At 37.8% G+C, this 16,134-nt stretch overlaps 1 protein-coding gene across 4 annotated transcripts in view; it reads right to left on the bottom strand.

The window, feature by feature from the left end:
* The window catches only part of LOC108736059, a 174,944-nt gene that overhangs the window by 46,706 nt on the left and 112,104 nt on the right, over positions 1 to 16,134 (bottom strand). For all 4 annotated transcript variants that reach the window (XM_025980759.1, XM_025980757.1, XM_018468337.1 and 1 more), the window contains 2 exons: positions 15,722 to 15,922; positions 7,506 to 7,642 (listed from right to left, as the gene is read on the bottom strand). In XM_025980759.1, the coding sequence (XP_025836544.1) occupies positions 7,506 to 7,642; positions 15,722 to 15,908 (324 nt within the window). In that variant the 5' untranslated portion in view covers positions 15,909 to 15,922. The remainder of the gene's footprint in view (positions 1 to 7,505; positions 7,643 to 15,721; positions 15,923 to 16,134) is intronic.

Below are 16,134 nucleotides of genomic sequence, written 5' to 3'. Positions count from 1 at the left end.
GACAATTAAATATTTAAGAGAACATATCTGGCGAACTATTGAAGATAGCGCAAAAATTCTTTCACCAACGGTTGGCCCGCACCTAAGTGTACAGGAAAAATTCAATTTCGAAGAAAAAAAAAATTAAAAATTTTCGAAAATTTTGAATTTTTTATCAACACCGAATGCGACCGTATACGGTCCATATCGTTCGCACTGAGACGGGGCATCCGCCTGTGAAAGAATTTTTCCGATAAGTCGTACCGTTTTCCAGCTACAGCTCGCAAAACGTCAGTTTTAGGACCAGTGCGCTCGCAAACATGCCCGCGATTAAAAATCCATAGCTCCCCAGATGTACGTCCGATCCGTACCAAAATGGGCTCGTTCGAAGCGCAATGAATGCGGCAAGTTTTCGACGGAGGCACTATTAAATTGTGACACTCCTGGTTCGCGTCAGAGCCGACCCAATTCGCGGAATTTACTTTTTGTTCTTTACAGTGTTTTTCTGAGGCCACAAGATGGGCCCTGTTTCCGGACTGAGTGGTCCGATCACAATGGGGGTACTATCAAAATTTTCTAGGGCTACTGTGCTCTGTGCCGAGAGCAAAAGCGCCCACCTACGAGGTTCCGTTTCGGAGTTATGGCTGTCGGAAGTGGTGGCAAACTGTTGTCTTCGAAATCGACAATTAAATATTTAAGAGAACATATCTGGCGAACTATTGAAGATAGCGCAAAAATTCTTTCACCAACGGTTGGCCCGCACCTAAGTGTACAGGAAAAATTCAATTTCGAAGAAAAAAAAAATTAAAAATTTTCGAAAATTTTGAATTTTTTATCAACACCGAATGCGACCGTATACGGTCCATATCGTTCGCACTGAGACGGGGCATCCGCCTGTGAAAGAATTTTTCCGATAAGTCGTACCGTTTTCCAGCTACAGCTCGCAAAACGTCAGTTTTAGGACCAGTGCGCTCGCAAACATGCCCGCGATTAAAAATCCATAGCTCCCCAGATGTACGTCCGATCCGTACCAAAATGGGCTCGTTCGAAGCGCAATGAATGCGGCAAGTTTTCGACGGAGGCACTATTAAATTGTGACACTCCTGGTTCGCGTCAGAGCCGACCCAATTCGCGGAATTTACTTTTTGTTCTTTACAGTGTTTTTCTGAGGCCACAAGATGGGCCCTGTTTCCGGACTGAGTGGTCCGATCACAATGGGGGTACTATCAAAATTTTCTAGGGCTACTGTGCTCTGTGCCGAGAGCAAAAGCGCCCACCTACGAGGTTCCGTTTCGGAGTTATGGCTGTCGGAAGTGGTGGCAAACTGTTGTCTTCGAAATCGACAATTAAATATTTAAGAGAACATATCTGGCGAACTATTGAAGATAGCGCAAAAATTCTTTCACCAACGGTTGGCCCGCACCTAAGTGTACAGGAAAAATTCAATTTCGAAGAAAAAAAAAATTAAAAATTTTCGAAAATTTTGAATTTTTTATCAACACCGAATGCGACCGTATACGGTCCATATCGTTCGCACTGAGACGGGGCATCCGCCTGTGAAAGAATTTTTCCGATAAGTCGTACCGTTTTCCAGCTACAGCTCGCAAAACGTCAGTTTTAGGACCAGTGCGCTCGCAAACATGCCCGCGATTAAAAATCCATAGCTCCCCAGATGTACGTCCGATCCGTACCAAAATGGGCTCGTTCGAAGCGCAATGAATGCGGCAAGTTTTCGACGGAGGCACTATTAAATTGTGACACTCCTGGTTCGCGTCAGAGCCGACCCAATTCGCGGAATTTACTTTTTGTTCTTTACAGTGTTTTTCTGAGGCCACAAGATGGGCCCTGTTTCCGGACTGAGTGGTCCGATCACAATGGGGGTACTATCAAAATTTTCTAGGGCTACTGTGCTCTGTGCCGAGAGCAAAAGCGCCCACCTACGAGGTTCCGTTTCGGAGTTATGGCTGTCGGAAGTGGTGGCAAACTGTTGTCTTCGAAATCGACAATTAAATATTTAAGAGAACATATCTGGCGAACTATTGAAGATAGCGCAAAAATTCTTTCACCAACGGTTGGCCCGCACCTAGGTGCACAGGATAAATTTAACTATTTTACCTATTTGAGTCCGCACTTAAAAACTGATGATACCATGAGATTCTATGTACATTTTTACAGAATAATTAGTTTTTAAAGCGTAGTAAACGCCATTCAGTTCGAAATGATTTTAGGAACACTTTTTGTTTTTAAATGATTTTGGATATCTTGGTAAAAATAGTGCCGGAAGGTACCTATTTGACGCCACAGTTGAAAACCGCTAGAGATAAGCACGGAGTCATTAAGCAAACTTCATTTAAAACCACACTTGTCCTTCGTCTGTGAATCCTTATTTCTTTCGTATTGTACGAGGTTAAGTAATCCTCTATTAGTATAAATTAATAATATTAGGTTTAACGTTTATGAATATATTATTTCTCAAAAGTACGGTATTGTTTTGAAGGTGACAATACTGAACTGTAAAGTTTTCAATTGTTGTCTCATTACTTCTGGAACATACCTCGTATGCCTACAGAACCCAACAAACAATAATATTTTCTTGATATTATGTACATCGTTGCATTTCAACACTGTTGGAAAACTACAAGGAATGATGAGAATAGATCGACTGACTCATAAAGGTGGAGATAATGGTAGAAACATATACTTAGGGAGCACACACGTATATTTTTAGCCTCCGAGTGACGGAACTGGGGCTAAATAGAGCATCGCACGGTTGGAAGGCCGTTATCGATGATTAATAGGAGGGCAATTATAAGACAGACAGAAAGTGGCGTCGTCATCAATCATGGATTTTGCCTGTTCAGGTAGAGAAACAGGAAACTTTCCAGCAGTTCTAAATGTACGCGGAGCGTCGCGACGACAACGCCGGCGTCGAACCGTCTTGCCGATGATTTTACAACCGCTCGTTTGGGTCAGGGACATTAACACATTAAAACTGCCTTCGGATAATATCGGCAGAATAATTTTGTACTTTTTACTGACTATGCATAAGCTGATAAGAAAGAACAAAAAGGTATCAATTTAATTTTCTTAAAAGGGAGACAATTACAAATGGAATATTAATTTTAGCGATATCGTTAATCATTAAAAATTAAAAACCAATCAAACTGCTATTACCCTATGAGAAAAAAGTGGACATTCGGCATTAGTTTTATGAATAAGATAATTACAATGGGATTTTCCAATTAGGTACACTTTCTACGAAACTTTTGAACATTCTGTAACATTTTGAAATATCAGTTGTTAATAGGTCAGTTCCTATTTATGTAATCGTTTCTTATGTGCATCATGAATGGTGGCGTCGATAACAATAACATAACAACCTAGGGGAGAGTGTGCTTCTCCTGCTTCTGCTTCTCCTGCCTGCTGTATACCAGAATACTCAAATGTAATAAAGGAGATAGCTATATTTGTTGTTTTCACTTCCCTCTGCTCGGTTGTACGATAGGGGTTCGTGCGATACATTATTTAAAACGCGGTCTGTATCCCGTTCTGACGGGAACAAATGGGCCGAAGCGTTACAGCGTAGAGGAGCAAAAGTAGTAATTGGCCAAAAAGGAAAATGCGTGAAGCAAAAGCAAAAACACACTCTCCTTGTCATCATTGCCTTGAGCAATGATCCTACTCAGATAGCAGACGCGTAATGGAAAAACGATTATAATACCATTACTCTGTTATTATTAATAATAATACCTGCTATTATGAAACCACAATCTAAATGTTGCTATTATGTCTGAAAGATTGAGCTGATGGTGAAGATATCTTTATAATATTATACGGGGTGGATTTTACCAAAGTAATAAGCGTATGCCAAAGGCGGCGATCTATACGGCGGCGTGTTTGTACCACTGATCAGGGTCAACAACAAAAACACGTGCGATAAACTTTCTAGAAACACCAGGAATGTTGAATAAATTGCGACAGGTGTCCGATGGAAGAGACGTTTCTTATACTAAGATAATAAATAATTTTCTTTCAGCGTCAACCATTAAAAAATTAATCCGTTTGTGAAAGTCAGTTTCTTTCGATGGGGACATCAACAACAATTCTTCGGCTTTTCCCTTTCACATTAGATGCATTCCAAGCCATTTCTCTAAACTTTTCACCAAATGTTATTGTTCGCCTTTAATCTGCCTCTTCCGTCCCTTATCACTACCGTTTTAACTGCCAAATTGATCGAATGTGCTAAACTTTTTTTTCTCCGGAGCGGAGCGATAAAAGTTGAACAGATGGTGAAAAATACACATTTTTAACTGTCAGTTTAAAGCATTCGATTGCTCGCGGTCCACGGAATTTTTGCCGTTTTTAAACTGCTTGATTTATGCCTGTCTGTTTTTCAAAAAGCAAAATAAAAAACGAGACGAACCAACAAACATCCCTCACCACTTAGTTTCGCGCGGTTTTAATCTGATGACTTGGAACAACTTTTGACAAATTGTACGTAACTTCGTAAACCAAAAAAAAAAAAAGAAAAACAACAACGAATTTGTACCTCAATTCTGCAAATCGGCGATGTCGTCGAAGAAAAGCTGCAATTTTTCTTTTCATAAGCTTTGATTAATTTCAAACTCTAAACTCTCTCTTAAGCGCTTAAGGTATAAACAGTAAATAAATAAGTTTTGAATCGATTTTAAAAAAGTGTACTTATATATGGCAAAGAAGTTGTATAGCAATTTGTTTCTTACACATGCGCAAAACCCTGAAAATAAATATAAACTTGATAAACACTTACGTCATCGCTGTTTTCCTCGACGACACAATGGACGACGTGACGGATCGTATTTAATGCTTTTGACGAACATTTCTTCCTTATGATTAGTTACACAAATAATGTACGTTAATAACTGTTTGCTACAAATATCTGCTTGTCTGATTCGATTAAATTAAATAAAAGCTTTATCTTAAAGCTCACCCGATTACACCATTCGCGACCACGGAAAATCAAGGACGACGCACTATAGATATCTAGTGAAAGTGAACTGACTGAAACTAAAAGCGAACCCATAAAGAAAATAAAGCTCCATGAGTACCGAATAATCATTGAGATATAACCAAATTGACTAAGTTCATTAAATAATATCTAACTAAAGATTTAATCGTAAAACGAAACAATTTGGAAGTAATTGAAAAAGAAAATCTGATATTTTTAATTTAATAAAACTTACTATCTTAAAGCTCATCAGACTACACCATTCGCGAACGCGGAAAATCAAGGACAAACTAGATAATATAGATACTTACTGTAGTAAAAATGAACTAATTGAAACTAAAAGCGAACCCATAGAAGAAAATAAAACTCAGATAGTAATGAATAATATCTAAATCATTGAAAGATAATTAGATTGATTAACTTCGATAAGTAATATCATACCAATGATTTAATCGTAGGAAAAAACAATTTGGAAGTGATTAAAAAAGAATATTTGATATTGTTTTAGTCAATATGAAACTACAGTCGATAGAAAATAAAATAAATAGTTTAAATTTGCAAAAAAGATAACTTCAGCTCAAAATGTTTTCTTTTTTTGCTTTTAAGAAATGTGAAAATTAGTGACAAAGGAAAAGAGAACTTTGATATTGTTTCTTTCTTTTCTTAAATGATAGCGAAAATACTTACGTATTTTTTTTTCTCATTTTCAGTTGCAAATTGAAAAACTAAAATATGCGAATCATTGTTTAATTAATTTGTTCAAAAGGAATTACTCAAAACTGACAAACCTAAACAATAAATTTGAAAAAAATGTTAGTTAACAATTAAAATATGACAATAAACAATAAACAATTGTAGAGATCTTTTCAAAAATCGCATAAAAATAAAGTGGCTGTTATTAGAATAGAACGATGGTGTTAATATATGGTCAATATATCTTCGAGTTGGAGTTTTTACGAGAACGGCAGTAAATTAGATTTAAATGGAGCGTTTTTGCTCGCCATCAGTCACATCAAGAAAAGTGTAAGAAAAGGTTTCCAGAACGGAGCACTTTTGGGCCGAAGAAACTTACTGACAAATCTTCCTCTTAATTGCCAAAAAAGAAAAAGGGAACGGGACTTCGCAGTAGTCCAACTCTTAACGAGCGCAAATAAAGTAAACGACGGACCTTTTTGACTGAATAGGCAGTTTACAAAGGGCGCAAGCCAAAAAGAGGTCATCGACTGAATAATAAAACGCTCTTACTACCTCAATTCCTCTCTTAATATCAAATAAAACATTACAATCTTAACTAGCTAAGCCCGTTCAAATTTCGATGATGCCAGTGATTCATACAACTTTCTTATAATGTATTATATGTATATGCAACCAATTATACACTCGAATAGAGGCATTTAGACCCACCCATTGTTTCCAATTGTTTATTTCCAGTCGGAATCATCATCATCATAAGGTCGTCAGTCTTATGACCGGTTGGACACGCACCTCCACTCTTTCCTATCCTGAGCTAATCTTCGCATTTCCCTAAAACTAGAACATCCCACGTCCTTAACTATTTGCGAACAGTAATCTAATCTACGTCTACCTCTACCCTCCTAACTAACGTTTCTGTCTCTAATATGTCTCTGACTAGACCTTCATGCCTGAGAAGGTGTCCTACCAACCTATCTCGTCTATTTCTTATCGACTTCCATAGAGTCCTCTGTTCTCCTATTCCTTCTAATGCCTCTTCATTTCTAACCTCTATCCACGGTATCCTCATCATTCGCCTATAACACCACATTTCGAACGCTTCTAACCTTTTCTTTTCCGTCGCGCCCACTGTCCATGTTTCGCACCCGTACAATGCCGTGTTCCAAACATACACCTTTAACAACCTTTTTCGAATTTCTAAATTAACCGTTCGCGAGCATAGACGTGACTTCTTTTATTAAAGGCGACACGACCCTGCGCTATCCTCTGCTTTATCTCCCTACTACTCCTTCCGTCCTGACTTATCTGAGACTTCCTAGATATCTAAAATCAGCCACTTCTTCTAATTTTTCGTCTCCTATCTTTATATTCGCTCTTTCCCTACTTTTTCTTCCCTTGCATACCAGCATTTTAGTTTTACTTTTATTTATTTTCATACAGTACTATTTCGTCAATACCGCTTCTATTTTATTTAAAGCTATCTACAACTCCTCCTTGCTAGATGCTAATACTGCTATATCACAAAAATACGACAAAATTATTCTTTCTTTTATAATATCCCGCTGGGGCCACATTTTAGACGCCATTTGCAAAAACATATTTTCCGATTAGTACTCAAATAAAAAACTAGACAAGCTCTCCCATGAAAAAAGCTGGGGAAGACAATTGTACATAGGTGTGCTACTTTTGCGAACAGAAGGGTGAATATTTTCAAGTTAGAATTTCTGATGGTCGAATCGGTTCCGGATATCAAAATAAAAATCGAAAAATAGAGAGAGCAAGGTTCGATTTTGTAGTGTCCGTTAAGGGATGTGACATGTGTGTGATACGTGATTGGTTACCTTACCTGGACGATGTCCCCATGGTTTTGACCGTTGGCCGTGAAGGTTAAGTGACAGAGGAAGGGCAGCCTGGTCTCCGGAGGTTTGTTCACTTGCAGGTCGTAAGTTTTGCCGACATCTCCATAGTACGTGCGGTTACATACTAAAAAGGAAGGAATTTATTAGACAAGCGTTTTATTTATACACTTACCAGTTAACCCTTATATTGCACACCAACATACATAAAAATTCATGAAAACATTACACGTGCATGTCTCATACAAGTCCAATAAAATTCCCTTATCAGAAGGTTTTAATCCCACAGGGTATATGACACGTCATAAAAACAATAAGTGAATTTACGCATACTACAGCATTTTTCTCTGTCACCCACTGCAGATAATACTGCGGACTTAGGATGGGGTAGGTGTTAGTGTTAATGTTTTGTGCATGAGAATTTTCCGAATTGTAATAGAATTTTTTCGAATGTTCGAGAGTGTTATCGATTTCGTTTAATTCATTTGGTACCCGCTGGTAATCTAATAAAATGCTGAGGAATTCGACTAAAATTTACGTTTCCTTCTGTAGAATTCTTTGTGGCTTAAATCGTCAGAAATTTGTGATAGATATTGCTGGAATTTATGGGTTTCTTAATTTCTTAATATTCACATTAAAATTTTAACTCGTTTCTTATGTTTTTATTTCACTTAAGACTCGCCGCGTTCAGCACCCTCGTTTTCATCTCAGTTGGTAAATTAAGAAGAAAATACTCCTTCTTGTTAATTTTACAGAAACAAGTTTCATTTATTCGAGAAGTGGAATTACGTTATGCAAAAGAGGAAAATTAACGATGCCATGCATAATGAGCTCTTGTACAATGTGAATCTCGTACAGGTATATGTTCATCTAACAGGAAGAACTTTGTATCTCGTTTGAAACACGAAAGATGGAAAAGTTCTAAATATATTAGTTTTTCAAAGTAATTATTCCTGTCTATAACAAAACCATTTTTTATTCTGAGTTGTCTGACTTACTAAATGGTGAAAACTGGCGACTTCCAGAGTCAAAGAAAAAGCTCGATTTCTCTACTTTCGTTATAGAGAGTTTATGTATAAATTATTACTATTATTTTCGAGGATTCGAAGGGCTTAAGCTACCATGGTTCAATTCGGATCACGTTTCTGGTACACCGTAGATAATTGGTAGAAATTCGAATTTAACAGGCAATTAGAGAACACATAAAGGTCAATTTGGCTTTAATAATATCATGGCGTCAGGAGTCGGAGTGAGGTTAACAGTAATTGCCTCTTAAGCAGTGGATTATAACAAGTAAATCCTCGCAACGCCCATAGTACACTCACGTGGCATCGAAAATGCAATTCCTATTTAGTTAATAACTCATTTGCCAATACAACAAATGTTTATTATTCTAGGGAACAATTGCTCCAATGAATGTTAAATTAAATAGATGATGGTAATCCCAGAAATGTAGTAAGTATCCTAGTTTTTTAAAATTAAACGAAAAAACTGAAGATTCCTCTATTCTTGGACGTGAATTCCGTTTAGATCGATGCACTTTTGTAGACGCGTATGCTCCATGTTGTTGGGGAAACGCTGGACACTTTCTGTCACCTTACCATTGCCGGCGGTTGAAGTCAAATGTGCTTTCAACTTAAGAAACTAAGTGTCGTCACTGTGTGGCAGATCTGCACTATAAGCCAGGTTTTCTTGCTCGCGTCAGCCAAACACAAAAGGTTGTATGTCCTTTCCATCTGCATAACTTTGAGAAAATTCGTGGGTTAAGTTAATGCGTTACCTTTACTGGTCTTCTGTAAGCATTCGCGAGGCCCACATTGCACATATCTTTCAATTTTTTCAACTTTGATAAACCGCAAGAAGTAAAACACAAAGATCATAAGGAGTGAACCTACGATCTTCAAGCATGATTAATTCTCTCTCGCCAGGAATTGGGGGTTTCCCGGAGTAAACTCGATATACACCATATGTAGACACTCCTAACATGATTCTTCATAGACTTCAGTCAATTGTTGATTAATTTTCCTGAGTTTTAATGCCTTTTGCATTCACAATACGAATAATTCTGAGATCTTTGCACCAAGAGGTGGCAGAAAGTTGGAGCTGAATTAGAAACGGCTGCCAATCCAAGACGGAGCGTCCGAGGAGACTAACAATCTTTCTTTTGGGAGTGGATTAAGTTACAAGCAGTGATTTGGAGACGTTGCTTTTAGTAATACCATAATATATTTAAAAAGTCTGTACAAATATTCGAGGCTTTTAGGAGAGCATTGATTGAAAAATAGTAGGTAGAAGATGTTATCTCCTTGTCTGGTGATAACTATAATCTAATTTTGTTAGGGCTGCCTACCCCGATAGGCGCTGTTGAGAAATTGAAGTCGTAAATCTCTGAGAAATCGAGAAAACCGAATTTAAAACATGCAGAACGTTGAGTACATACATACGTTAGCTGGTGCTGGCGTACGGAACGGTATTCGCCCTTAATAGTCAAACGGTGTCGGCGGTTCTTCCAAAGATCCTAGCTCGTAAAATGTGTACCGTACGCCATTTGTTCCACGTGTGCCTTGCCGTGTTCTCCCATAGATCTAGGTAATGCCCACACGCGCGCAAGTTAATTAAAAAAAGTCACGGATAGCAAGCAGGTAGAAAAGTTGATGCTGCGCCACACTTTTCCACCGGATGTAATATATCCACGAAATTGGACATTAATCATAAATTCAATTTACAATTATTGAACTGACGCGCTCAAGCCCATTCTCTAAGCAGATTCGCAATGGAAACGCGAGAGCCCAAGGGTGCAAATAAATTACTTACTTAAATCACAAACGACTGCATGTTCCACATGTTTCACTAATAATGTCTTTGGTGTTTTGAATTAATGATTTCTGACAAAATCGAGAATAGTACAATTTCAAATTAATAAAATCGAATAGAGGTTCCCGACAATTTTTTATGTTGTTCAGTTTTTGTAAATGATAGACATAAATAGTAAGAAGCATTTGAGAAGAGCAAAGTACTCTAGAGAATGAAGGTTTACAACGACAAGGTATTAGACCTAGTAGAAGAACAGAGGGCGCAATGAAATTCAATAAGGAAATGGATATGACGGGAGGACACCTCCTGAGACATGATGGGGTAGTTAGAAACATGCATATTAGAAGCAAAAGTAAAATGAGGCAATGAACGACTTATAGATAAGATAACTATAGGATGTTCTAATAAGGACATCACGAAAAAGGTTGAAAACATGTGGCGCCATGGAAATTAATAAAGAAAAAGGAGAAATGTGATGGGAGAACACTTTCTAAGACATGATGGGGTAGTTAGAAACATGCATATTAGAAGCAGAAGCAAAATGAGACTGACGAGGACATCAGAAACAGTAGGAAAATATGAGGCGCCATGGAAATCAATAAAGAAAAAGGAGAAATACGATGTGATGAAAATTCCTTAGACATGAGGGGTTAGTTAGAGACACACTCTTACAAGTAGAAATACACTGAGGTAATAAACAACTTATAGATTAGAATAGTGTGGGATGTTCAAATGAGGATATAGGAAATAGTGAGAGAACGGAGGGCGCTATAGAAATCAATAAAGAAAAGTGGGAATTTGATGGAATGACACCTTCTGAGACATGATGGGGTAGTTAGAAACATGCATATTAGAAGCAGAAGCAAACTGAGACTGATGAGGTATCAGAAATAGTAGGAAAACATGAGGCGCCATGGAAATCAATAAAGAAAAAGCAGAAATATAATGGAAGGACACCTTCTGAGATATGATTCGTTAGTTGGAAACATACATCTTACAAGTAGAAGTAAACTGAGGTAATGAACAAGTTATCGATTAGATTAGTGTGGCATGTTCAAATGAGGAGAACAGAGTTTATAAGCTTTGCATGGGGAAACATTTTGGAATTCTTGCTGGAAATTTTTTTAAGCAATTTTGTTGTAAACTAACAAATTTTAGTGGAACTTCTTCTTGTTCTAAAACTGTGAAATGGTTGTGCAAATACCACCAGTTTTCAATTAAACTTAGTTGATAGGTAGGCAGTCGAGGAAGTGGTCACAGAATTTACCGCTTTTTAAAAAAGGAAATTCTCTCGGTTGTTTCCCGATGACGAAGATGAATTCGCGAGAGCATAAGATGAAGAATAAAATAAGAAGAAGTAGAACGTACCAGAACTGTCGGTCGACAACAAAAACTTTCTGGGCGACTCGACTTGCACTATGCGGTACCCGGGATCCTCCAGTTGACATTATCCCGCAAATACTCCATTAAAAAGGGGCCACGGTTTAAAGTGGTCAGTCGAAACTTTTTAAATTACTTCCGCGACATTTATTTTCTAACAACAACCCAACGATCCCGTAGCAATTTAAACTTTTTAAAAGATCGCATTAAAAAACACGGGCGCGATGGTTTATGGATTAATTTCGTTTTTGTCTGCCGGTAATTTTGACTTTTTGACTACCTTTTCACTCTAGATTAAATCAAATTTCTTCCCGCGCTAATAAATCTTGTAACTAATCAGCCTCCTAAAACGTCGGCAGGCGCTTTCACATTTTACAACGTCCACTTAATAAACATCTAATTAAAACTCTATTTCAACAAAAGTTATACCTTAATTAAATCGTCTTGTATTCATTTTTTTTTTCTAGGTGCTGTATGAGAAACGCTCTCAAATTCTCGTTAGTGTCATAAAGAAAAGTCACTAAAGAATTTTAGAAATGCCAAGAATTTCATCAAATCATTTTTATACTCGGACTTTTCGCTTGTTGTTTAAAGTTTGCGAGATTCTAAAGCTCCACATGTTTAAAAGTTGACGAAATTGAAGGAGAATGAAGAAGAAAGTCGTTACTTCACCGCACAAATTCCGAGAGATTTGAATGAACTTTGAGGACAAGTTTCCTTGGAGATAATAAACGCCATATGACACTGCTACTCATCGCTAGCATAGTTATACACGATTACGAGTAATAACAGTAAAACTTTGCTGCTTTATTCGTTTGTGTCGAATATAAATTCCACAGTCGTCATTATCATTACAAAATGTGAAAATTTATCTACGTTAATTTCTTAAAACGAGTTGCAGTAAATAAGTTTGTGTGAAGTTAATAATTTTGCTTCATTGCGGGAAATAAGTAAAGATTCAATAGTTAAATACAATAAGCGAAAACTGTTTCACATTATGAAACAAAATCAGAATGAGCCTTCGGTGAGTCTTCGTGAGCAAATGATGAGTAACTGTCCGTCTAGCTAACTGGTCAAGAAGAATGTTACTTAACAAAATAAACATATAGGGCTTTCGTGCTCACCATAATAATCATACTCACACGGAGAATTCAATGGGCGAGGGTAGTACAAATGGCATGTTTCTAGAACGAGCTTTTGATGAGTCTGCGTGAGCAATCATACTCACACGGAGAATTCAATGGGCGAGGGTAGTACAAATGGCATGTTTCTAGAACGAGCTTTTGATGAGTCTGCGTGAGTAATCATACTCACACGGAGAATTCAATGGGCGAGGGTAGTACAAATGGCATGTTTCTAGAACGAACTTTTGATGAGTCTGCGTGAGCAATCATACTCACACGGAGAATTCAATGGGCGAGGGTAGTACAAATGGCATGTTTCTAGAACGAGCTTTTGATGAGTCTGCGTGAGCAATCATACTCACACGGAGAATTCAATGGGCGAGGGTAGTACAAGTGGCATGTTTCTAGAACGAGCTTTTGATGAGTCTGCGTGAGTAATCATACTCACACGGAGAATTCAATGGGCGAGGGTAGTAAAGTGGCATGTTTCTAGAACGAGCTTTTGATGAGTCTGTGTGAGCAATCATACTTACACGGAGAATTCAATGGGCGAGGGTAGTACAAGTGGCATTTTTCTAGAACGAGCTTTTGATGAGTCGGCGTGAGCAAACGTTGAGTGAGCAATTATCCACTTAGCTGATCGAGTTAACAACGAGGGTATTGAGCCAAATAACAACCAATATGCTTACCAACGTAATTACAAACAAATTGAACATTAAAATGACGACAGCAGCTACACAGATGATATATTTTTGTAATGAGCTTTATGTGAATAAATACTAGACTATTAACCGTTGTTCTTAGATAAATTCATTAGTGATTAAAAATTCCCCTCCATCGGTGGCCTCTGAACATGGCAAATAAACAAGGGCACAGGGAAGCTGTTATAATAGTAAAATCCATTGTGTAGCGCCGTTTCAACCATTAAACGGCACATTCTGTTTGCATGAGATAGAGTCATAATTGAATATCCATGTAGCCAGTCGGCTGAATTTAACATGGAGGTTATTTAGGAAAATAACACAGTGTTCACCATCGCAATCGCAATCGCGTAGATAGAGAAATCCTCTAGCACTTTATCGCTCATTAGGTGCCAGCATACATCAGTGCGGCGAGGTGCGGCGCCAAACCAAAGCCCACTGTAATAATGCAATCACTGAGTGTGGAAGCAAAGATATCCCGGTTATTTTGCATTTGTATGTATTGTAATACGCCGGAATGTTACCTACAATGCACACACATACACATCTATATACGAACGTGCTGTATTATTTCACGTTAAATATTATTCTACGTGACCCATTTCTTCCAGACAGGAAGCTACAGGAGAAAACGAATAAAGTGAAATGCAACGGGAGAGAAGTGAAGAGAATACGCGGTCTATCGCTGAAGTTGCTACGTATTGTTCGTGGGTTCCTGTCAGAATCAATGTACAAAAGGATCGGGTAACATTCGTAACGTTCATATTTCAAGCTACACTTGAATAGAATCCTTCAGGATAATTGACCGCGACGTCAGTACCTGCGGGAAATTTTCCTCATCGGCTATTGTTACCCCTTAATCGATATTTCAAACACTTTCAATAGTTTGTTATTACTTTTCACTATTGCAAAATATACACACAGCGTCATTAAAATACCATCCTAATTTGGACTACCGTACACATAACTGTTTGGATCGTTTTGTATACTATATTAAAATACCGTATATCATTTAAGGACTCGCCTGTGGCTCACAAACTGCTCGCCTATTCGAGGAATCTAAAGGTACCGCCACGCGTAGTTCACTAATTTAGTAGCTCCACATACTTACTGGTTCAATATGAATGACATACTTATTCTACTCCTTTCTATCCTAAGGAAATCTTGGCATTTCCCGAAAACTACAACATAGCGCGAGTACAGAAGTGATTTCATTTTGTTAAAAGAGATTCAACACTTGCACTATTTACTGTTAGATTACCATGTAATCTGCATTTTAAATTAAACTACCTAAGGTCATTTAAAGACTCGCCGGCGGCTCACAAAGTGCTCGCCTAAGTGAGGAAACTATAGGTACTCACTAGTGGCTCCACATATTTACTGTTGGTAGGTTCAATACGAATGACATACTTCTACTCCTTTCTATCCTGAGCAAATCTTGGCATTTCCCGAAAACTACAACATAGCGCGATTACAGGAGTGATTTCATTTTGTTAAAAGGGATTCAACCTTGTACTATTCACAATTATATTACCATGTAACCTATATTTTAAATTAAAATACCTAAAGTCATTTAAAGACTCGCCGGTGGCTCACAAAGTGCTCGCCTATGTAAGGAAACTATATGTACCGCTTCGCCTGATCCACTAATTTAGTGACACTACCTACTTACTGTTGGTGGGTTTAATGTGAATGACACTTCTTCCTATCCTTGCTCAATCTTTGCATTTCCCGAAAACCACAACATTCCACATTAATCTAACCTAAATCTCTAGATCTCCCTATGTTTCTTTTTACTTCTAGTTCTACTTCTAATATCTATATCCTAACTAGCTTTTCACGTCTCATAAGATGCCCTATCATCATATTTCTCTATTTCCTTATTTGATTTTCTTGGCGCAAGCACAGAAATGATTTCCTTTTGATAAAAACATTCTCAACCTTGCGTGTTTCAATGTTGTATTTATAGTTATAAGTTACTTAAGGACTCGCCGGTGGCTCACAAAATACTCGCCTATGTCAGGAAATTATACCGCCTTACCTGACATACGTAAAAAAATAATTCAGTAATGCTACATACCCTTACCGTTTGTATTAAAGAACGAAGCAGTAGGTAGGTTTTCAATATGAATGGCGATCATGTAAAATTGAATTTTTATCAAAAGCAGTTGTTGCTGTAGCACTGACCTGTACAAAACATGGGTTCGTCGGACTTGTCACCGCAGTTGTCGGTACCATCGCAATATCGATCTAGTCGGATGCAGTGTCCGTTGTGACAGGGAAATTCGCTGATCCGACAAGCTGGTCCAGGGCTAACCGTTCCGACTAAATAGCCCAAGAGGAAACACACAGTCCACGTCGATAATGACCGCATACCGAACGGTTTCACTAAAACAAACCAGAAACAATCGTTTATTAAAAAAGCTGCCGCTTTCTTTCAGAATACATATATCCATTTCTAAATATTATTTTATATTTGTAATTGGATAGAATAATCCATATATAAATAAAAATTAAAAGCTGTTTCTTCGTCAGGGTATTACCTGAGAATCGTCGGACCGATTTAACTAATTTTTCTAAAAAATATGTTTCACATTATA

The sequence above is a fragment of the Agrilus planipennis genome, unplaced genomic scaffold (genome assembly GCF_000699045.2).
Source record: "Agrilus planipennis isolate EAB-ADULT unplaced genomic scaffold, Apla_2.0 scaffold8, whole genome shotgun sequence".
Taxonomy (NCBI): Eukaryota; Metazoa; Arthropoda; class Insecta; order Coleoptera; family Buprestidae; genus Agrilus; species Agrilus planipennis.
The sequence above is the reverse complement of the archived record's forward strand: the minus strand, read 5'-3'. Positions and strand labels throughout refer to the sequence as shown.